Source organism: Molothrus aeneus, chromosome 20 (assembly GCF_037042795.1).
Source record: "Molothrus aeneus isolate 106 chromosome 20, BPBGC_Maene_1.0, whole genome shotgun sequence".
In the NCBI taxonomy this organism is placed as follows: Eukaryota; Metazoa; Chordata; class Aves; order Passeriformes; family Icteridae; genus Molothrus; species Molothrus aeneus.
The window spans coordinates 1,301,026-1,325,439 of NC_089665.1; the positions used below are offsets into that span (position 1 = coordinate 1,301,026).

The 24,414-nt window shown below is 49.5% G+C and overlaps 1 protein-coding gene across 1 annotated transcript in view; it reads right to left on the reverse strand.

Moving 5' to 3' along the window:
- GALNT17 (polypeptide N-acetylgalactosaminyltransferase 17) overlaps window positions 1-24,414 on the reverse strand; it is a 252,120-nt gene that overhangs the window by 182,011 nt on the left and 45,695 nt on the right. Inside the window, exon 2 of the mRNA XM_066563263.1 lies at window positions 11,171-11,354. Within this exon, the coding sequence (XP_066419360.1) occupies window positions 11,171-11,354 (184 nt within the window). The remainder of the gene's footprint in view (window positions 1-11,170; window positions 11,355-24,414) is intronic.

Consider the following 24,414-nt stretch of genomic DNA (forward strand, 5'->3'; position numbering starts at 1 on the left):
GCTGGAGATTTGTTTGCTGCCACACCAGAGATGCTGACAGGAGCAGCTAAAGCCTGCCACAGTGACACAGTGACACACTCCTCTGTCACCCTGGCAGCAGCCCAGACCTCAGAGGAGCCAGCAGTGGCAGTGAGTGCACCCTGGGTGTGTCTGGGGGAGCACTGGCCATGAATGTGGCACTTGGGGACATGGTGGTGGCCTTGGCCATGCTGGGCTCGATGGTCCTGGGCAGCTTCTCCAACCTAAATAATTCCATAACACACTTGACAAAACACAGCAAAATCATATCAAAATATGTGCAGAGATACACAATGAACTTTAAAGGCTTAAATGTGGTTTCTGATGAACTCAACTCCACACCTTGGGATGTCCCAGGCCATCCTTGTCACCTACACACCCCAGAGGTTTGCATGCACATCTGAAAAGTGGGGAATTCTGGACTCTTCTTGTCTCTCATCCTCACCTTACCAAGGCCATTGGATTTTCACCTGCTTTTCACCAGCCCTAACACCAAAGCTCCCCCCACCTGCACAGCCAAACACATCCAGACACACCCAGGGCTTGGCTTTGCTGCCTGCAGCTTCTCAGGTTCCCTCTGGCCCATAGAAAAACGCCAGGACTTGGCAGCTGGAGGCCTGGGAGGTAAATCCTGATGCATCCATGGGGCCCTGAAGGGATTGAATGATTTCCCCATGGCTGAGCTGCAAAGCTCCATGGCTGAAGGACAGAATGTTGTAAATCCCACTGCAAGTCCTGCTGTGCCAGCACAGGCAGGTTCAAGCTCCCTGCATCTCTTAATCAACAGGCACTGCTTCCCAGCTCTTCCCTACACATCTGTGCTGCTTCCTGCCTGAAAACCTCCATGGCAGAGGGAAAACCTGCTGGGTTTGTCCTTCTGGTGACAAGCAGCTCCACAAATGGAACCCACTGGTACCAAACAAGCTGCATTTGTGCTGTCCTCTGAAATAAAGCTTCACCAGGAAATGAATTGATCTCCATTTGGCCTTTGTAAAGATTATGAGCAGGCTTTAAAGAAAGCAAATGCTCAGCCTGCTATTCATTCTGCCACTTCCTCATCATGCTCCATTCATTAATTGCTTATTCTACTTTGGATTTTGCTGATTCAGTGCACATGTCTGCTTGCAAAAGGGCCTGCCAACATTAAATCTATTGTGTCTATCCTATGATGTACATTTTCTGTGACCCAAGCATCTTAATACACCTAATGCTGTCTGGTACAGTTCACTGTTTATAGATCCAGATTCTCAAACTCTTTCTGACCACAAAGCCCTGAAACTTCCTCACATTTCCCCAGGAAACTCGATTTTAAAGCACCTACTTTATTCCCAGTAATTCTTCTTCAGAAATGTTCAGCTCTATTCAGAATTAGGGTCTCAAAAATAGCCATTACAATTTAGGGACATACAGACATTTCTAAAGGCACATTACTTGGCAAGTCCTAAGAAGAAATCATCTGCAAAGTTGTAAAAACAGAATGTAGAGAATGGGAATTTACTCTGGCGAGAGGCTCTTGTAATAAAGTTATTAGGCTCAGACAGATCTAAGGGAGATAAAAGCCAGAGCAATTCTGAGTGTCACATCCACTTACCCAGCTCTGCCCATGCCCAGCTCTTTCACACACACACACACAATAAGTCATTGACACCTCCTTGCTCTTGGATTTTCCTGCTGGAAAACTGCACAAATGGCTGCAAGAGCAAGGCTGTCAAAGCAGCAGAGCTTGACTCCCCCTCTGCCTGATCTGGCTGGGCATGAGCTGGTTTGGAACACAAAAGCTCTGGGCAGTCCAGGGAAGCAGGCTGGTGGCACAAACAAACACACAAGACCTGATTTCCTTGGAAGCCAACTGGAGAGAAGTGTATCCAAAGCTTAAATTGCTTCATTTATTCTCATAAGCACAGTTTAGGCAGAAGTATTTATGATAACACAGGTATTTTTCAGCAGAGGAGTTCAGAGGAGCACAAAAGCAAGTTGTTAAATTACACTAATCCCATCCTCTGCCAAAGTGATCATTTAATACTTCTGTTTACATTAGGAACTGGTTTATAGCACACTCCTGCCACAGAAGCCTTCCCTGAAGCACCATGTTCCCACCTTACAAGAACAGGTAATAACTTTGCAGTCAGGAAGGGAAAATTGACAATTAGTGGAATGTATGGCATTAAGAAGCCCGAGGTGCAGGGCTACAAATCCATGGTCACAGTGTTTGCAGGTGACACTGAGCAGCACAGTGCAAATAAGAGACTCTCTAACAGACACTAAGCAACTCCAGCTGCTTTCCCCAAAGCATTTTCTTCCTAACTGGGTTTAAAGAAGATATTGGGACTTCAAGCACCAAAGGCTTCTGACACACTCCTGACCCCACACAAGCTGCCAAAGTGTGCCCCAGTGACCTCTGCTTCAAAAGGGAAAGAAAAAGTTGCCCTGTGGCCCCATCTAAATCCATGCAGCACAAATCCCTAAAATTTCCACCGCTCCAGTTCTGGGGGGAGCCAGCCCCAGCTGCCTGTGTGTCCAAGGAACCAGGCTGCTCCTGCAGGTCACAGAATGGGCTGAAATAATAACCAACAAATGTAAAGCACAGCTGGAGAAGTGTGCTTTTAGAGCCTTTACTTGCCCAGTTTTCAAGAAAAAGCATTGCTGGAAGTCAGGAGCAGCATGTCCAAACACACTGAGGAATAAAGATCAATACTGGGATTTATTCCACAGCCTGCTGGTTTGTATTAGTGCTGGGGAAGCAATGGAGCAGCAAAGAGGCTTTTTCCTCTCTGCAAATCATCCCAAAGGCAGCAGAAGTTGCAGCTCCATCCCTGGAGGGCAGGAGGGGCACAGGGCACACAGAGCAGCAGCAGCAGCAGCTCCTCAGAGCTCAGGGCCCTGAGGATGCAGGAGAAACAAAAACCTGACTTTGTATGGAGCTGGGTTTGGAATGATCTTCAGAGCAGGGAGGGACAGCCTGGGCACAGCCTCCAGTGACACCAGCAGGACCTCACTGGGCTGCAGCTCCTCCTGAGGGGCAGCTCTGATCTCTGCTCTGGGGGACAGGGACAGGGACAGCTGGGGCTGGGCCAGGGCAGGTTTATGTTGGATTTTGGGAAAGGTTCTTTCCCCAGAGGGTGCTGGCACTGCCCAGGGAATGGGCACAGCCCCGAGGCTGCCAGAGCTCCAGGAGCTCCAGGGATGCCCAGGCTGGGATTGTTGGGGTGTCTGTGCAGGGCCAGGGGCTGCACTGGATGATTTTGCTCCTCACTTCAAGACAGACCCTGAGGGGCTGGAGCGTGTCCAGGGCAGGGAATGGAGCTGGGAAGGGTCTGGAGCCCCAGGAGCAGCTGAGGGAGCTGGGCAGGGGCTCAGCCTGGAGCAAAGGAGGCTCAGGGGGGCCCTTGTGGCTCTGCACAGCTCCTGCCAGGAGGGGACAGCCGGGGGGGCCGGGCTGTGCTCCAGGGAACAGGGACAGGAGCAGAGGGAACGGCCTCAGGCTGGGCCAGGGGAGCCTCAGGGGGACAGCAGCAGGAATTTCCCCATGGAAAGGGGGGTCAGGCACTGCCAGGGGCTGCCCAGGGAGGTTTGGAGTCCCCATCCCTGGAGGTGCCCAGGGAAGGGCTGGAGGTGGCACTCAGAGCTCTGGGACAAGGTGGGGATGGGGCACAGCTGGGACTGGATGGGCTGGGAGGGATTTTCCAGCCCCAGTGATTCTCATTCTCCTGAGCTGGGTCCCTTTCCAGTTCAGGAGGTTTCCATGACTTTTTGCAGCCTGGCAGATTAGAACTGCCTGGAGCCACACAGAGATGGGACAGATTGGGCAGGACAGAACAACACATGGACAGAAAATATCCAACAATCCATCCCAGAGCTGTAAATCTGCTCTGGCTTTGGTGAGCCCTGTTCTGAGGCACAGCTCCTGCATGCCAGAGCTGTGACACTGATACTCACTGCTTGATTTCTCTACTTGCTCTCCCAGAAAATTTTCAGGTGGCACCTTTCCAAGTACTGGAAAATATTACTTTTCTTTTTTTATGGCTGAAGCTATAAAAAGCCAAGGGCAGGAGTGTTTTTCATACAATGCTGGATCAAACCCACAACCATCTATTAGGAGAGGAGGTGCACAACCAGTCCTGGCTTTTTCCTAGAGCTGTAAGGATCTTTTAATACACTCCCACATGCAATTCAAAGGGAATTTCATATCTGAAAAAGTAAATTTTTTTTTTTCTTCTTCCACGGTCTTGATTCCTCTCTAGTTTTCCCTTCAGTTATTTGATGAAGAAAAAGCCCTACATCCTGCCTCTTTTCCTGGCTGTTGTTTGGGTGTAGGATTGAAACACACCAAAGCACTCTCTGCAGACTGTAGTAGCACATTGTGCATGCAAGAGAGAAGGAGCTCTTCTGACCTCCTTTGTTTGCAATAAGCAGCAATCACAGCAAATAAACAGGCATGAAACTCTATTTCCCAGCAAATATCACTCTCATAATTCAAGTAGTTTGTTTTGTCTTCTTAAATGTTGTCCTTCTCTGCAGACTCACTTCATCAAGCCTGGCTGAGCAGCCCAGGGCAGGACACGAGTGACAGGCACATCACCACAAATGCGTGCTCAGGAATGTCCCAGATGCTGCAGAAGCCATCACTGAGCTCTCCCACTGTAATATCTGCACATCTCAGACACTTCTGCCACAGCCAACACGGTCCTGTGGGCAGGGGGAAAGGCAGAAAGCATTTGGTTTTATTAAAGGGGAGGGAATGAGATGAGATGGATGGAGCAGTGACAGGGGCATCTCCTGCCCAGGCTGTGGCAGGTGCTGAGAAAATCCCTCCTTTCAGTGCCTTGGTCCCAGAGAAATCTGAGACAAGGGCACCTGCAAAGCCAGGGAGTTCAGTCACTCCCAAAGTGGAAGAGATTTCTGTATTTTCACAGGAAAATGAGTATGATAGCACATGGAACCTTCCCATCAGAGGGCACAGGCTGAGCCCCCTGGCACAAACCATGGCCAGGGGGGGCTCTGCAGGAGATTTGGGATCCAGCACAAGAGATGGGCAGGCAGGAGGGGAGTCATGGGCAGGAGACTCAATTACAGCCTCCAGGTGCATCCTCCTGGGCAGTCCTGACGTGTCTCAGTCACACCCACATCCATCACTTTCCAAATATGCATTCTGCTGTGATTAAAAAGCCAAAATGGAATTCTTGGGCCCTGCAACATCCTGTAAGTCTGAGGGAGCTCTCCAGGGATGGGGAGAGACCCCAAGGGGAACAGGGCCTCCCTCCACCCCACAAAGTGCTCCAGCACCAGCAGGGACACACTGAGAGCCCACAGAGGCCACACAAAACCGCTTGAAATAAAAACTGATCAAAAGCTGATTTCATTTCTTTAATTTAAATTGTCAAACAACAACCCAAACTCTACCCAGAAGCCAAAGCTCTCCCTCTTCTGCACTGCATCCCAAAGAAAGGCTCAGCTTGCTGCTGCATGGGGTCCCTGGCAATAAAGCAGCCAAAGCCAGCTGGTGCTGAATCCCACGGCAGCAGCTCCGGAAATAAACGGGAGATTCAGGCACTGAGAGCTGCAGGGGATGGCTCTGACTCAGCCCAAACACCACAGGGACACTTACACCAGGCAGGGACGTGGAACTGCTCCCTCTTCAGCAGCAGGTGATGGGGGCTCTGCCCAGGCCCCCTCCCCACAGGGGCCCAGGGCAAACACAGACCAGGTGCTGTGAGAACACAGCAGCAATACAGGCTCCCAACACCTCCAAACCTTTTCCATCAGAGGCTCCCAGAAGGGTTTGGGTTGGAAGGGACCTTAAAGCCCATCCAGTGCCACCCCTGCCATGGCAGGGACACCTCCCACTGCCCCAGGCTGCTCCAAGCCCTGTCCAGCCTGGCCCAGGGACCCAGGGGCAGCCCCAGCTGCTCTGGGTCAAACAGTGTTCCTGTATCTCCCCACCCTCACAGACAGGAATTCCTTCCCAATATCCCATCCATCCCTGCCCTCTGGCATCTTTAAGCCATTCCCTCTCATCCTATCACTACATCCCCTTGTTCCAAGCCTCTTTCCATGCACCTCCTGACCCACGTGCAGGACCCCAAGGCAGGCAGGAGAAGGGGTTGTGTCTCCAGGCTGGGAACCCCTCAAAACCTGTGAAAAATCAAACTCTGGGAGTTGCTTATCTCTTACACCATCGTTGCTCTTCACTTTAATACCTCGGGGCTCCCCTCAGAGAACAGCTGTCAGGAGATTTGCAGCAGCAGGAATGTGTCATCTGCACCCAGTGATCCAATAGTCCTAACAATTGTGGGTATTATTTCTCTTAAATCTACCCCTTAATCCTATAATGCCATAAAATACCACTGAATCAGAGCTTAGCAGGATTCCAGAAAAGAACAGACTTTTAAAGAGATAATGAGAACTCCACATTTATGTTGGAAAGGATTGAAAGGAGAGAATGGGGGAGGCAGAATGTACCAGATGGGAAGATTATTTCATAGTTTCCCTTAATATGATTTCTTCAACCTGAAGCATCTGGTAATTCCACTATCAGAGATTAGATACTGGATAAGATGGACAGGCAGGCTGATCTAACAAAGCAATTTTATTTTCTGCCTACACATAGGAGAGGTTCCCATTAAATCCTGCATCACAGGATACAAGAGAGGTGCATAAAATGTTGTATCCAAGCAGGGAATGTTTGCAGGCCCTGGCATCCCATGTAAATATGCTTCACTTTCAATATAGAAAACAACACATCTCCCAAAGCCCCATCCTCCCCAGGCAGGTAGTGAGTGCTGGGAATGGATAAACAATAAAACTCACATAGCAGCCTTGTCCTTCAGAGGATTTTGCAGAAAATTGAGAAAATCTCTCCAGCTCATTTTTGTGAAGATTTGTGTAGAAATCCTGCAGGCTGTAGGCAGCACCTTGGGTACTTCCAATCTGGAAGTTGAGATTGTTTTCCAGAACATGCAGGAATCTCACCTTAAAGCCAAAAAACCCAATCAAGCGTGATTAGGCATGTGTTCCCAGTGCCCTTCTCACTATGGCACTGCCTGGCAGCAGGTTCTGGAATAACTCACCCCAAAACACCAGTCCTGCCTATTTCAGCCCAAGGAAGAGTTTTCCCAGCCATCCCAGCTGGAATCTGTCACTTGGTTCACTGGGAAATCTCGTGCACAGCCAGCACAGCCTTTCCTGCTCAGGGTAGGGTCCAGGTGGGGCAGGCACAGCTCCTGCTTGGAACCAGCTCCACACAGCTCATCCCAGACCTCTGGCACCTCTGCTCTGGGAATCAGCCCAGGACAATCCCAAATCCCTCAGTGGGGAACAGCAGGGAAGAGTTTCCACCTCCCAGCCCAGGGGAGCAGCCCCAGCAGCAATGGGGAAAGGGGAAAGCAGAAAAGGGGAACAGGAAATGGGAGAGAGGAGAGGGGAAATGGGAAAAGGAAAGGGGAAAGAGGAGAAGGGAAAAGGGAAAAGGAAAGGGGAAAGAGGAGAGGGGAAAAGGGAACAGGAAAGGGGAAAGAGGAGAGGGGAAATGGGAAAAGGAAAGGGGAAAGAGGAGAAGGGAAAAGGGAAAAGGAAAGGGGAAAGAGGAGAAGGGAAAAGGGAACAGGAAAGGGGAAAGAGGAGAAGGGAAAAGGGAACAGGGAATGGGAAAGAGGAGAAGGGAAAAGGGAACAGGGAATGGGAAAGAGGAGAAGGGAAAAGGGAACAGGAAAGGGGAAAGAGGAGAAGGGAAAAGGGAACAGGGAATGGGAAAGAGGAGAAGGGAAAAGGGAACAGGGAATGGGAGAGAGGAGAGGGGAAATGGGAACAGGAAAGGGGAAAGAGGAGAGGGGAAAAGGGAACAGGAAAGGGGAAAGAGGAGAAGGGAAAAGGGAAAAGGAAAGGGGAAAGAGGAGAGGGGAAATGGGAACAGGAAAGGGGAAAGAGGAGAGGGGAAATAGGAAAAGGAAAGGGGAAAGAGGAGAAGGGAAAAGGGAACAGGAAAGGGGAGAGAGGAGAGGGGAAATGGGAAAAGGAAAGGGGAAAGAGGATGAGGGAAGGGTAAGAAAAAAAAGGAAAGGGGAAAGAAGGAGGGGGGATGGAGAAGGGGAAGAAGGAGAAAAGGGAAGGGATAAGGGAAGTGGAATAGGAAAGGGGAGAGGGAAAAAAGGAAAAGGGAAGGAGGAAAGGGAGAGGAGAAAGAGGAAGGGGAAAAGGGAAGGGATAAGGGAAAGGGAAAGGAGAAAAGGAAAGGGGAAGGAAATAGCTCAAGTAAAGCAAAGATGATAATCCAAACTACCAGAAAGTGACACCACAATTCCCCAGATGAGGGCAAACAAGGTATTCTGCCTGCAGAATACCTGGTGCAGCTCCTGGTGCTGGGAAAGACCTCACCTTCTCCTGAACATCATCCTCACACCTCTGGGACCTTTCTCCCTGGGAAACTCCCTCCCTTCTCTGCCTCTGGGCAGGACTGAGAGGCCCTGAGCTGTGAGCTGGACTGGCTCCTCCTCAGCAACAGCTCCTGAAATCCCATGGAGCAGGGATAGCTGAGTCCCTGAACCCTCAGTGGTGCTGACCACGGGGTGCAGGGAGCCTGGAGACACAAAAATATACCCAAAATGTGCCAAACTTCCCCATAACTCTCCTTGCTCCACCTCCCTTTGGCCTCAGGCACAAGAAAGGAGCAGGAAAAGGCCTCAGAGCTCTGATGCAGCTTTGCTCAGCACTCAGGGCAGTGACACTTGACCACATGAATCTTCCCTTAAAACCAGGCAAAACTGAGAGGAAAGGCTGGGGAGTGCCAGCCTGTGCCAGGACCAGTGCCAGTCCATTGGCATTCCAGACACTCTGCAGCCTTTAGCTGAACCACACAGCTTCACTATTATATTTGAAACTACTACATGCTTTGTAATGCTTATCAGCTGGAGGGTTTTCAACAGTTTTTCCCCACTAATGCTGCAATTTCTAAGCCATTTAGGCTAATTTCCCTTGACTTGAATCTATTTTAATCAGAAACCAGGATACTTGACTTAAATGGTTTGTGTTCAACCCTTCATAAAATCAGCCATAAAACTTTATGCACTAAATAGCAAGGGAACCTTGAAGCCAGAGGTAGGAAGAGGTGAAACTTTCCATATTCTCCAGCAAACTCCAGCCTATTACACACAGACCAACTGTTCTCTTACAATATCAAGCCAATTGATCCCCAAAACAAAAAGAAAACCAGTAAACAAAATGCACTCCTGAAGTTCTTGCACAGATAAAAGGCACTGAGTTGTGCAGCTGCACGAATTCCCTCCCAAATCTCAGCCCAGCTCCCAACTGAAGCATTTTTAATGCTGTGCCCTGTCCTCTCCCCCCCTCTCCCATGGAATGATGGATAGTGGAACTGAGGAAAAATACAATGCAAGGCTGAAAATGTCAGAATTAATCCTTTTCTTCCCCCCAAATCTGAAGCGAAACATTACTTCTCAAATTAATTCTCGCCAAGTAAGGCTGGCTCTGCTGGAAGTCAGAGCTGGGGATGGGAAATGGAAATCAGCAGCTCAGCCTCAGGTAAGTGCTGGGGAAGGTCTCGCTCCAAGGATCCAGCATTGTGCTGGGATTTGCATATCACAGAGGCAAAGGTGCAATTTGTACCTGCAATTCAGCCTGGCTGAGGAGCTGCAGCAGCACAATGCAGCCTGGGCTCCATTCCTTTGGAAACTCATCCAAGGGTTTCTGTTGTCAGTGCTTGACAGCCCTGGATGCTCCAAGGGGCTGCTTGGAATTCAGGCAGCACCCAGAGAGGTGAAGGAACAAGAGCTGCCCCTGCTGCCCTGGACAATCTGAGCTCTGGGGACAGGGGGAACAGGAGCTGCCCCTGCTCCCCCAGCCTGGACAATCTGGAGCTCTGGGGACAGAGAGATAAAAGAACAAGAGCTGCCCCAGCCTGGACAATCTGGAGCTCTGGGGACAGGGGGAATAAGAGCTGCCCCAGCCTTGACAATCTGCCACCTCCTGACCCACAGAGCTGCATCCCTGGCTGCACGGTTTTCAATGCTCTGCAGATGCCAGGCAACATCTTTGTCACTGCCCCAATGACACAGGCATTGGACACGGATCTTTCACAATCCAAACCTCTCTCAGCTCATTTTTTTATCAAGGATTTCACTCCAGGCCAGGACAAACTGACACTTTCCTATTTTGAGGAACACTCTGGCAGCCATATCTAAAATGAACCTTCACAAAGATAAACTTGCAGCATGTCTTTCCTCATCCTCTTAACAAAATGATGTGTCACCTCTTCTAAAGGCTGTTCTCCTGTGCTGCTCAGCAGTTAAACATCACCAGAACCTTAAAAGCTCAATCAAAAAAGGAGAGGAAGGATATTGCCTGTAGAAACTCCCTTTAAATGCCCAATCTCCAGTGGGAAATCCCAGAGTGTCCTTGGAGGATCCCTGTGCTGGGAGGAGCCTGAGGGCAGCCCAAGGGCCCTGGAGATCCTGCAGGGTCATGAAGGAGCTGACAAGGAGGGAGGGAGAACCTCTGCACACTTTTACAGGGTATTAAACACCAAAAGTTCAATGAAAGCAGAGCTGAGCTTCTGATGGCATCACTTCCACCCAAAACCATGGACTGCTTTAGGAAAACATAGACAGACTGGGATGAAATTCACTTTTATCTCTGATAAATCATCTTGGTGAACTCTCTCACTCCCTGCAACTACCTGGAACAAGGCTGGGGCAGGTGGGGATCAGTTTCTTCTCCCAGGTACCAACTGACAGGACAAGCCTTGAGTTGTGCCAGGGGAGGTTTAGGTTGGATGTTAGGAATTATTTCCTGACAAAAAGGGTGGTCAGGCCCTGGCACAGCTGCCCAGGGCAGTGCATGCCCATCCCTGTAGTGGTTTAACAGCTCTGTTGGTGTGGCACTTGAGGACACAGGTCAGTGGTGGCCTTGGCAGTGCTGGGGAATGGTTGGACTCAACAACCTTTGAGGGTTTTCCAACATCAGTGGTTCTGTGACTCCACGAGCTCATTCCAGCCCAGCCACCCCCTTTCTCATCACAGGGCCCTGGGAACAATGAGGGAAATGCCAGCAGCACCAAACCCGACTGGGAAAGCCCCAGCACTCCTGGCTCTGGGGTGACACCTGAACACAAACATTCCCTGCTGGAGCCCCTGGCACTCACTTGGTGGGGCGATAATCCGGGATGGAACGGTCCAGGGAGATCTTCTCACTGAGGTAGGAGTTGTAGCCATACTTCTCATGGGGTCCCTTGGCTTTCTCCTCCTCCTCGGGGGACAGGGTGGCTGGGAGGCCACCCTTGCCACGGCCACCATAGCCCTCAATGAGACCAAGGGACTTGGAGAGACCTGGGGGGAAAACAAAAACAGCATCTCTGGTAAAACCCATCCCTGGTAAAACCCATCCCTGGTAAAACCCATCACTGCTAAAGCCATCATTGGTAAAACCCATCCCTGCTAAAACCCATCCTTGGTAAAACCCATCCCTGGTGAAATCCATTATTGGTAATATTGATAAAACCTATAATTGGTAAAAATCATCATTAGTAAAACCCATCATTGGTAAATCTCATCATTGGTAAAAACCCATCTCTGGTAAAACCCATCATTAGTAAAACCCATCATTGATAAAACTCATATTGGTAAAACCTTCATTGGGTGCCCTGGTAAAACCCATTTTTGATAAATCCTATCCCTGGTAAAACCCATTTTTGGTAAAACCCATCCCTGGTAAAACCCATCACTGGTAAATCTCATCATTGGTAAAACCCATCATTGGTAAAACTCATCCCTGGTGAAACTCAGCATTGGTAAAACCCACCCCTGGTAAAACCCATTTTTGGTAAAACCCACCTCTGGTAAAACCCATTTTTGATAAATCCTATCCCTGGTAAAACCCATTTTTGGTAAAACCCATCCCTGGTAAAATGAATCCCTGGTAAATCTCATCATTGGTAAAACCCATCCCTGGTAAAACCTATCCCTGGTAAAACCCATCATTGGTAAAACCCATCCCTGGTAAAATGAATCCCTGGTAAAACCCATTTTTGGTAAAACCCATCCCTGGTAAAACCCATCGCTGTTATTTCCAACTCCTAAAGAAAAAAAATACTCTAAAAATCCTGGCTGTTTTGGGTTCCTGGCTGTTTTGGGTTGTTTTTCTGCAGACATTCCATGTCCTCCTCCTTTGGCCCAATGCTGGAATAAAAATGGCTCAAGTGTTGCAGTTCCTCACGGCTCAGGCACACTGCTCCTGCCGGCCCTGCCCCTGGCGTGCAGCTGATGACCTGTCCCAGGATCTGTGCACTTATTGAGTTGGTGGGGAGGTTATTCAGGCCTCCTTCCCACTCTCAGAGAGGTAATTACATGGAAGGTTAGATGTCCCCAGGAGAAGGATAGGTTGAACACAGAGCAGGAATAAAACAGGCTTGGTTAAGTGCCAGCTGAATGAATTTTTGCTCAGTGTGAACAGTGAACAGCATACAAATGGTAGGGATTTAAAAACAATTTCCCCTCCAACCTTTCTTATCTTTTAAAGTACAGTGTTCCCAGACCCTTATCAAGGGGAATTATTTATTTATATCTGCATAGCTGAAGGAAATAGGCAAAGTTCAAAATGAGCTGCACATAAAGAGCTCCATGGATGATTTGGTGGTGGCTGTGGGAAGCCAAGTCCATGCTCATGTTATTATTTATTAGACAGAACACCTGGAATTTTAATATTTTTCATTAGCAGAGATTCACTCTCTTTTTGTCAGAAACACAAAAATAGTAATGATAGATTTTGGTTTCGTTTTTTATACTGAAAGACACCAGGGTTTCAATGGCAGAGCCCTGACTGAGAACAGGACAGATTTTGTCACCTCTGAAGCTTTTGAAGGGACAACAACCTTAAGGTTTGTCCAGCTCCCAAACCTACCACCGCCTTCCATTGTCCTGGACAAAACATTCCTGCCTGCCCACAGATTTAAGTATTTTTTTCCTCAAAAAGTAGCATTGAGAGACGGGAAGAAATGAGCTGGGAATGTAAATCATAGTTGGAAGAACAGTTTGAAGAATTATGATTATTATTACTGATATTATTATAATAATAATCATCGTTGTTGTTGCTGTTATTATTTGTATTCCTTCTGACAAGGAAGATCTCAACATCCTTCCCTCCTGTATCAGAGCCCCTCTGACCACACTGGGCTGGACTGGATTTTATCTGAGGACAATAACAACAATCAGGTGCCAGGAGCCCCGGGCTGTGCTCACACATCCAGGCTGCCTTTCCCAGCTCCAGGCTGAGCAGGAGCCCGGGGATCATCCAGGAAGGCTGGGATGCGTGGCACTTTGTGGCCTGCAGAAGCGCAGCAGATCACTCCATGAACTTCCCAACCCCAAGTAGTTCCACTCTGGGAACACTCAGCATCTCCCAGTTTGCTTTTAAAGCTTAATTTTGCTTTTCTTGATTCATCTGAACACGTTTCTCCCTGCCCCAGTGCTTTTGCTTTCTGTGTTTTGAAGCCACACCTGTGAGGAGGGACATGGGGACTTTCTGAGGGGGGCAGAGGCTCCATGGATGGAGAACACTTGTGCCAGTGTTCACAGGGGTCTGAGGATGAGGGAAGAGATGAGGATCTGACTCCATGTTTCACAAGGCTGATTTATTATTTTATGATATATATTATATTAAAACTATACTAAAAGAATAGAAGAAAGGATTTCATCAGAAGGTTGGCTAAGAATAGAATAATAAAGAATAACAAAGGTTTGTGGCTCAGACAGAGAGTCCAAGCCAGCTGTGATTGGCCATTAATTAGAAACAACCACATGAGCCCAATCCCAGATGCACCTGTTGCATTCCACAGCAGCAGATAACCATTGGTTACATTTTGTTCCTGAGGCCTCTCAGCTTCTCAGGAGGAAAAATCCTAAGGAAAGGATTTTTCATAGAAGATGTCTGTGACAGACACTCAGTGGGATTTGGGAGCCATGGACATCCCAGCACCTGGCTGTTAGAAGCAGGCTTTAAAATCACAAGCTCAGGTTATTACCAACAGCTGATAACACACCCTGAACTCAGACACCAAGGCAGTGCTTGTCCCAGGGCTCCACACTGTAACCAGCAGGGAAGGATGATCCCCCCAAGGCCAATCCATCCCACAGGATCCCAGCCAGTCTCCACCTCTGGCTCAGGTGAGGGAATTGTGCTCCCAGGCACAGCACCTCAGTGAAGGAGCTGGAATTCAAGGTGAGGAACCTCCCCCAGTGCTCAGAACACCACCAACCCCTGAGGTCACGCCAGCCTGGGGGACAGATCCCAGCACTCATTCATTTCTCTCAGCTCATTTCTGCACATTCTGTCTTTCTACTGCTTGAACTTGGTAAATGCTGCTAAACCAACATCATGTAACCAAAGCAATCAATCAGATGGATCCATTTGTGTTGGGCAGGGCACACCATGAGCCCTCCATCCTGCCCTGCAGGACAGCACCTGCAAGGAGACTCATGGAGATGAACGTTGCCAGGTGGGGTGTGCCAGGCAGGATCCCCTGGCTGTCCCTGGGCTGGTTCAGCATTTCCTCTCCAGCCCAGGCTGTTGGGAGGGTTCAGGAATGTCACTCTGCTGTGTGGCACTCCAAGAAGAATCAAGAACATTTGTTAAGGAAGACAATTCATGTCCAAACAGAAGAGGAAGGAATTTGTTTCCAGCTGGCTGAGAAGGTTTGGAAATTTCTGTTCAATTCTGTTCAATTTCTGTTCGTTTCTGTTCAATTCTGCCCCTCAGGAGGGGCAGAACTGAACAGAAATGGTGACAGCACATCCTCATCCAGTCAATCCATTCATTGGCTTTTCTTCACCACATTTTTGGGTACCTTTCTGTGAACTTGGGGTGCCTTTGCTGTGACTTCAGGAATTACCCTGAGCCCAGCCCATGTGGCTGCTCAGGATATTCTGGGATTCCATGAAACCTGCTTGGAATTGGCCTGGAATAGCCAGAAGTGACACACAGAGACAGCATGAGCAAAAAAGGGAAGGAGCATGGTGCCATCAGCTCATTTTCCCAAAGAAAAGGTTGAAAGCAAAGAGTCAGGACTGTTCCCAAGTCACAGAGCAAATCCTTTATCCTTCTGGGCAGGCACAAAGCAGAAGTGCTGAACCTCTGCCAGAAAGTCTCTCCTGATGCCTGCTCCAGCCTACCTGTAGTGATAAACAGCACTAATCCCCACAAAAATCTTCAACTTTGGAGTGGATTCAGCCCCTAGGGAATTCTGCAAGCTCAGAAGGTGGGAATGGGCTGCATGGAGATGAGGTGTTGTTGCAGATCAGAGCTCTGAGCAGCCACAAGCTTCACTCATCCCAAAGCCACACTCACCCAAAGCTAAAACAGGAAATTTTTTTTTTCAGAACCTCCTAAAAATTCTGAACTTTGGAACAAATGGAATATATTGCTATTGCACTGCAGGAATAGAAGGGAAAAGAAAAAGCAAGACACCACGTGGAGCTGCCAAGATCTGAGCCCCTCCTGCTGGAACAGCCAGACTGGAGATCCCTGGGGACTGGCAGGAGTTGGTTTTCTTCAAGATGATATAAAAATTTAATCTCTACAGCAAAATTATTCCTAGACTGAGCACAGCTAGAGTAAATATATTAGTCTCTTCTTAAGCTGAGTGTATTTCAGGAGGAGGCAGGAGTTTTCTAGGACAGAGAAAACCTTTAGTGAAATACAATCTAATGTGATTTGCAGCCTTCATTTCCAAAGGCTCCCCAGGAGCTGGAGGGGGGGGGGAAAGCTTTTTGCTCCATGTCAGCCTGGATGAAGGAAAACATTAACCCTCCCATACAACCCTCAGCTGAGGAAACTTGTGATGGGGGGCTGGGGAAGAAGGAAGAGCCCTGAAATTAAAAGATATTTCTGAGAAATGGGTGCTGAGGGAAAACAACATCAACCTTGCAGGGCCTGAAGGGGTCCCAGGGGGCTGGAGAGGGACTGGGGTGAGTCCCTCTCCAGGGATGGAGGGACAAGACACAGGGAATGGCTTCAAATGGAGAGAGGGCAGGGCTGGATGGGATATTGGGAATGAGGAATTGTTCCCTGGGAGGGTGGGCAGGCCCTGGCACAGGGTGCCCAGAGCAGCTGGGGCTGCCCCTGCATCCCTGGCAGTGCCCAAGGCCAGGCTGGACATTGGGAGCAGCCTGGGACAGTGGGAGGTGTCCCTGCCATGGCAGGGGTGGGATGATGAGATGACATCAAAGTCCCTTCCAACCTAAACTATTCTGTGATTCTAATACAGGAAAGATTTCTGGAAAAGCAGCACTTTTAGCTGCATCTTTCCACATCTGTATCTCATGCAGCATGAGGTACAGAACACACAGAGCTCAGGATGGAAGCCACATTCCAGCAGGGAAGAGGAACTTGGAGCCCCCCTTCCCCAGAAGGAACAAGTAACACTGAAATGGTACTGGAAAACACAGGAACCATAAAGCAACATTAAATAGATATCTCTGCAAAGCACAGCTCTGACTCAGTGAAGCACAGTGGATTTTTCAGTCCCAAGAGCTCTCACAGTGATGTTTGTTCCTGGCCTACATCAACCAGAGAGCTGAAGGCCCACAGGGAATCTCTGACCTGGGGAAAAGCCAGACCAAGGAGGTAAATGGCCAAAGGCATTGGCCATGTGTGACCTGCAGGGGACTCAGAGAGAGGGGACACCCAGAGAGGCTCTCAGGGCAGTGTGTGAGGAGCCAGAGCTGCTGCAAGGGGCAGAGTGGCCCAGGGAATGCTGGAAATTGTGGGGACTGCTGAAGCCTTACTGCTGTCCTACTAAACACAGACTGTTAAGGGAGGGCTCATTAACAATCAGGGGCATTGGCAGAAGAACAGGCACCAATTTCCTTTGCAGCCCTGGTGGAACCTGGGGCATGGGATTTTCTCTCCTTGCAGCAGTTTTTACACAATTTTAGCCAGATTTGCTCAGACCTGTTGTTCTTAGGGTAGATAACTCCCATTCCTCTGGCTGTAGGTTACACCTGTGGAACCCTGAGCTGCCACAGGGCTGTGGGAACTGTGCAGGGAATACAAACACAGCTGTGCAGGGAATACAGGTCAGCTTCCTTTGCTGTCACTGCCTTCCCACAGCATCCTCATTCTCCTGCAGGGGAAACTAAAAGTAGCTGTAAAGGGATCAGAAAATGAGAGTTCACTCTCTCCTGGGAAAAAAATAGATATATAAAGTTTAAAAATGAACTTGAATACTAGAGCCCAGTGAAAAACCAGTATTCCCCTGAACCCTATACAATTCTGTTCACTGTACATGCTACATTTATTTTTCCCAGGGCTGACCACCTATCAAAATTTATCCCCCAGATGAGATGCTGCAGCTAAAGGGTCAGTGCTTCCCCTTCCACTGGACAGTCCTTTTCCAGGAGCTGGATTTTAGCATATCAGGACATCTCCCCCAGTGCAGGAATGCTCAGAGCTGCCTGGTGTCCTTCACCATGCAAATGCAGTTGGTTTACTGCAGAGATTACCATGAGCATGGTGACTTTCAGAAATGGGGGGTCACAAAAACTCCCACCCTCTGCCTTCACGCTGAATGACAAATGGGAACTCAGAAAAAGCAGCAGATGAATGGGCCCAGGCTTGGCAAGCAGGGATTTTAGCAGATACAAACTGAAAATAGAGCATATTTCACCTGCACTCCAACATATTGCATCTCTGAAAAAGCTCCTGCCTATGAAAAATTATGTGAATAATTCTGCCTGAAATGAATTTGTCCAACAGAGCATTAAGATTTCACTTAAACAATTGTGACAGGTAGGGGCAAGGGAATTGAACACATTTTCTTGCAGCCCAGCCAGGCAAGGACCAAAACCAGGATGGGCACAGCTCATTTTAAAATATATTTAATAATATAACCTTTTTAATGCCAGGCTGGATGGGGCCTGGAGCACCCTGGTCTGGTGGAAGGTGTCCCTGGCCATGGCAGTGGGGGATGAGATGAGCTTTAAGGTCCCTTCCAACACAGCCACTCTGGGATTCTCTGATTTTGGCTTAGATTAGATGATGAGCTGTAGAAAAATGTTTTAAGCCTAGCTGTGCTTACATCATTATGGGAACAGTCAGACAATGTCCAGGTTCCTGCCCACCTTGCACTCCTTGGTAGGGATGGAGAAGGGAGCAGTCACTGCTCAGGTCTTGTTTGAAATGTTTAAACACAAATCTGCATTTACAGGTGCATACACACAGGGATCCAAAAATGAAGTTTTCTTATCAATATAGAAATGGAAACAGAGGGAAATTACTTTCAGAGCCAGAGGGAGGATCAGCACCCAGAGCAAGGACAACACAGTTATCAGGACAATGTCAAAGCCTGTTTGGCCTATTACACTGCCAGGTTCTGCTTCCAAATGATAATTCCCCAATCAAGATTTGCCCCTGGCACAAACCAACAGAAATCCTTCCCCAGGCCAAGGCTGTTTACATCTGAGGAAAGATTTATTTGTTTCCAACACCTGGGACTGGTGAAAGAGCTTGGACATCACCCTGTCCTCTCTGAAAGTCCAAAAATAGTGGCATTTACCACTGCTCACATTGATAAAATAACTTGTTGAGAAAGGCAGAACTTGGCAGCAGAGCTGGTGCAGAGCAGGAATCCTGGGCTAAAGAAAGCTCTCTGCAGCTGAGCAGGGAGAGCAGGCACTGCTGCCACAGCAGTCTCAGGAACAGAGACTTTGTTAGACACAGAAGACAAGCCTGAAGGGGATTCCTATCCCGGGGAAAACCTGGACACATGTGAAGCATTCCTGGCAATTTAGCAGTGAGAGGAATGCCCTTCCCTGGGGGTGCAGCCCCCCTTCCCCAGGAGCTGTTCTGCTGCTGCACTGCCCCTCTCAAAGGGGAAACTCCACTCGAGGAGCCAGTCCCTAAAGCTGTCACAGGTTTGTCCCAAAACGTCCAGTTACACCCCACTGCCATCCTGTCTGTTCACAGCCACAGCTCCAGCAGCTGCCTGGGAATTCTGGATAACAGCCTGGGATCCAGGAGCAGGAAGGGATGAAGGAGATTTGCAGAAAAGGTAAAGGAAAGAGTTTGTTGCAGCAATCTCACCTGAATGTTATGACACAAACACAGATTTATACTCTGACTAACACAGGAGACTGTCACATTCTGGAAATACTGGAGAAAAGGGAGGACAAAGAGGCAAAAAGGAGTAGATCACAGTGTGCCACAAAAAGGAAAATCAGGATCAAAACCATCACTAAGAAAATTTAGTGAGAGAGCTGACCCAAGTTACATCACTTGAGATGTCAGAGAACTCCAGAGAACTGGCGGTAAGCCCTGCCTAAGGGCTGCTTTCAATGATTCAGTATTCCTGGGATCCAGGCACAAACATTTCCCCACCAACACACAGCAAGGTATTTGCATGAGCTGCTCAGAACCGTCCAGAGCAGCCTTCTCAGCAGCTGCTGCCTGATCTGTTCCAGTGGCACAGATCTCCAGAAAGCACCAGCATGCCCAGGGAGCAGTGAGAAAGCACAGGAGACCCTCAGAGAGGGGAGGGGACTCTGTGGAGAGTACCCAGCATCCTGGTTTAGGTTGGAAGGGACTTCAAAGTTCATCTAATCCCCACCCCTGCCATGGCAGGGACACCTCCCACTGTCCCAGGCTGCTCCCAATGCCCAGCCTGGCCTTGGGCACTGCCAGGGATGCAGGGGCAGCCCCAGCTGCTCTGGGCACCCTTTGCCAGGGCCTGCCCAGCACAGCCAGGTACCAGTGAGGAGACCCAAGCAGGGAGAGAGCAGATGCCCAGCAGAGCAGAGCAGGACAGCAGCTTCATCCAAGGCTCCACAACCAGATCTGCATGGCTGAAACCCCCCTGGGTGAGGCACTGCCATCAGCAGCTGGGCTCAGACTCATTCCAGGACCTTCATCCCCACCACCATCACTCTGCAGACAAAATGCTCACAGGCTCCTCCCTCCAGGCCTGTTGGGCCATCTCCCCCTCCTGTCTTAGGCTGTGAGATGTGTGTGTGTTCTGTCCCCATGTGTCAGAGCTGGGGCAGTTCTCTGCTGTTCTTGGGGCAGTTTTCTTGATCTCTCCCCCAGCCAATCCTCCCTGCAGGAGATCTCTGCTGTCCATGGCCACTGAGTGTCCCTGCAGGGCTGATCCAATTCCAGCATCCCATGGGGAGATGCTGCGCCCAGGGCAGGAGCCAAGCATTCCTACCTGGATCCAATGGGAGCCTGGCACAGCACAGCAGCCTTTGCCCAGTGCATTGCCAGAGGAGCAGCTTCTGCTGCCCTGCATGGCCAGAGGGAGCCCAGGCCCATCTGCAGCAGCCCTGGAGCTGCAGAGGAAAACTCCCCCCTTGTGCAGGATCCCTGCTCCAGCAGAACCACAGCTGGCACTGCAGGAGGGCTGAGCCCCCATGGGATGGGGCTGTGCCACCCCCTGACACACAGGGGACAGGGACTGCTCTGACTGGCAATGGGTTGTTGTTTTGTTGGGGTGTTTTTTTTTGTTGTTTTTTTTTTTTTTAATTTTATTTTGTTTGCACTATTGTATTTGTATTTTTAATTTTCCCTAATAAAGAACTGTTATTCCTACTCCCATAACTTTGCCTGAGAGCCCCTTAATCTCAAATTTATAACAATTCAGAGGGAGGGGGTTTACATTCTCCATTTCAAGGGAGGCTCCTGCCTTTCCTTAGCACACACCTGGCTGTTCAAACCCAGCTCCTCAGACACCAGGCCCCTGCCAGGGGAGCTGCTCCAGCCCAGCCACGAGCCTGGAGTGCCCTGCTGGGGCTGCAGGAGCAGAGGGGCTCTGGGCTCTGCTGCTGCTGCTCTGTGAGAGGAGGATGGACGAGCTCTCCTCAGCCTGACAGCAGCCTGGGGAAAGAGCCACTCTGAGAGCTCTGCCCAGCCATCCATCTGCTGGGAGGGAACACACAGCGAGCTGAAGCCTGATGGAGTGTCCAAGAGGAGTCTGTGTTAGCAGCTACCGCGGCCATACAGCATAACCCACAGCAGGACCTGACATTCCAGGTCTGACACTGTTCCAGTAACTCACAGATCAATGCAGGGCCTGTCACTGTTCCAAAGACAGACAAGGTCCCTGCTCCATGCAGCTAATGGGGTATTGATTCTCCACACACCCAACTGCAAGCTCTGCACTTGGGGGACTTTGCTGAAACCCCCAAAATGTTCCTAAAGACTTGCCTGGCTCGGTGCCTGTGGGACAGTTTGGGACACAGGAGCTCCAGGGAGCAAGGCCAAGGGCAAAAGCAACCTTGCATATTTACACTGCTCAGCCAAGGGCCCATTTGGGTGATGAATTAAGCAATTACCTGCAGCTTTATTTTTAGGAGGCAGGCTGCAATTCAAGCAAGAGAGAACTTATCTTGCTCTCCTGTCTGAGCTGCCAGGACATTGCTCTGGCAGGACACCCTCCTACGTGCCAGGCTGCTCAGGGAGCGTGGCAGGAGCAGCTCCTTGCCCAGGAAAATCACAGATTTCCCATTACTGGGAGTCTTGAGGGGCAGGCTGGATGGGGCTGTGAGTGACCATTGGAACAAGATGATCTTCACGTGTCCTTTTCAACCCAAGCCATTTTGCTGCAGAGGATGGAAGAGTCTGGAAATGTCTTCAGTAAAGCATTTTAAGGAATTCCCAAACTCTTCCACCCTCAGCAGCAGAACATCAGCCCTCACATTTGTGCTCAGGCAGTGATTTCTGAGGCCAAACTGCTCATCCCCAGGTTGTGATACCCATCAGCACTCCAGGCTCAGGCAAACCTTTTGCTGAACTTTCATTGCTTCTTTCATCCTCCAGTGCAAAATTTCATTTCTTTGGGTAACACAGTCCATTCCCACCTCCATCACAACATGTTTGCTTCCAGGCAGAGCTGCTGCTTGGGCACAGAGATGTCAAACTTCAGTGCCAGCCCAAAACCACCCAGCCAAAGGTGGGAGAACAAGGATTTCTTAGATCCATCTTGTCCCAGAGAAGCTGTGCCTGGAGCAGCACCTGCAGTGTGATGGGACTACCCCAGGGAGAGGAGCAGAACCACAGGAACAAGTATGGAAGCAGGAAAAGAACAGAACCCACAAAAACACAAGCAAACAGTTTTTGCACCCCATTCAAAGGTTATAAATAATATTTAGCATTTTTATTTTCACAAGGAATCTGTTATTTGCAGACCGTGTCTCTATAGCAAGCTGTCAGTGTTTGTGGTTTCCTCTAGTGCATGCTCCTGTTTCCTTCTGAAAACATTTCCTCTCTGTATAGATTGGCCTGTTGGAAAGGGAAAAAATTGCTGCCATTTGGCAAGATAAGAAATGAAGAAATACCACAGTGTGAGTGCAGATATATCATCAATACAAAAGTGGCTGCTCAGGTTTGGGGCTGAGTTTTGTGGGTTTGTGGGAGGTGACACAATTGTGTGAGTCCTGTGCACTGGGCACCTCCTCACAGAGCCCTGGGGGAGGCACAAACTGCAGATGGTCACCAGAACACCTCCCAGGCTATAAAACCTCACAGAGGCCTCCCTGCTTGCCCCTCCTCAAGTCTGGGGAAGGGAGGAACTCCTGGGTGGTGTTTGTGACCCAAGTTTCAAGCAGAGCTCCAGGTCACTGGGACAGGCTGGCACCTGTGGACCCCAAAAAGGGTCTGTGGGATTGTACCCTGAGCAGCCCACACTGCACAGGGGCCCTCAGAACACTTCCAGGGTTCTCCAAAGGGGCCCTTTGATCCAAATAATCCCTCCCTGGGCTACCTTGAATGTGCTCAATCTGTAAAGACCAATTAGAGATTAGAGAAGGGATGACATTGCCCAGAATTTGCTTTCCCAAAAAAAGGATGTCATTATGATGTGAACATGGCTGCAGGGAGGGAAACTCCGGATTTACAAGTGCATCCTTAGCAAGTATCACAAGCCACATCCCAACTAACTGCATTTTACTGAACTGTGAAATCACCAATTACTTTTTAAGGTCAAGAAAGTCCATTTGGCAAGGGTTTGCTCGGTGCATTTAACTTCTGTGCTCAGACACTGTCCTCCCTCAGTGCCCAAGCCCATTTACTGCAGGTTTTGGGGTGTGCTCTCAATGCTCTCAGACACACAGGGCACCCCAGAGAGTGCTTGTGCTCTTCAAACTCCTTCCATCTGTTTGTGCTCTGCCAATGGGCCGTAGGGGTGACACAGCCAAAGCCAGAAATAAAGGAGCTAATTTGGTCATCAGAGAGAAATATTCTCCACTGCAATGCCTTTATTCCTGCACACAGCTGCATTCTCCTGACAAACACAGCAGCCATGGATCCAGGGTGCTTTATGTAATGGATGCAGTGTTGGAGTGAGCACAGGAGCACAACAGACACCTGGACAAAAACCTGGGGTTGTCCCAGTGTGACTCAGTCTCTGTGTGGGGGAGGAAGAGCTCTGTGTGCATTCAAGGACTCTGCTACCAGGCCCAGCTCACTGAAACCACTCGAGTGCTCAAGGAAAGCAGGAGCTGAACCGCTTTGCCTCAAGGAGTGAGCCTGGAGCTCACTCTGCACCATCCATGCACATCTGTGCCTGGTTACCCTGCTCATTGTTGGGAACAGTTCTGAAGAGGCCCCAGATCTGTGGCTGTTTAACTCCGTGTTTCTATAGAGAGCTGCTGATGATAGGCACTAAGTGCTTTAAAAACATAATTAACGCTCAAAGCACTCCTGAGAGGCAGCTAAATATAGGACTGGGAGTTTCAGCTACCTGGAGTAGGACTGTCCTTGATCCTTTTGTAGAACACTTGGTACAACAGGGTACACAGTACAATAGGGTCTCAGTCCCATTGTGCTTGGGGCTCCCAGAGAACTCAGCAGAAAACACACCTCACTCCTTATCCAGATGTCAAACACAGAAAATAACTTATCCAAAGTGACTTAGCTGAGGATTAATGTTTACAGACAGATTTCTGTAATTTCTTAGAAAATTAGAGAAAGGAAATGAGAGAACATGCCATGCCAGGGGGGTTTCCTCCCGAGGCCCCTCCCTGTGGAGTGGCCACACCAAGTGACAGGTGACACCTGAGCACTGAGCACTGTGCTTTGGCCACCTCGTTCTGAGAGCCACGCCCTGGCTTTGTCGCTGATCTGGAGGGACCAGGTACACCCAGAGAGCCTCAGCCACTACAGCATTTCACAGGACCCCATTTTTAGCCAAAGAGGAATGTCTGGAGCCATTTTTGAGAGCAAGGTGATCAATGAGAGGAAACCCCAGAGATGGATCACTCACACCCAGGTGTGTGGTGTCCCCATGGGCATCCCTCAGCCTCCTGCCCTATGGAAGAGATCCCCAGATGTCCTGGGAAGTGCCACCAGTGTCAGGACAGTCACACTTGCCACTGCATTTTTCCCCTGGGGCCCAGAAAGCAAAGG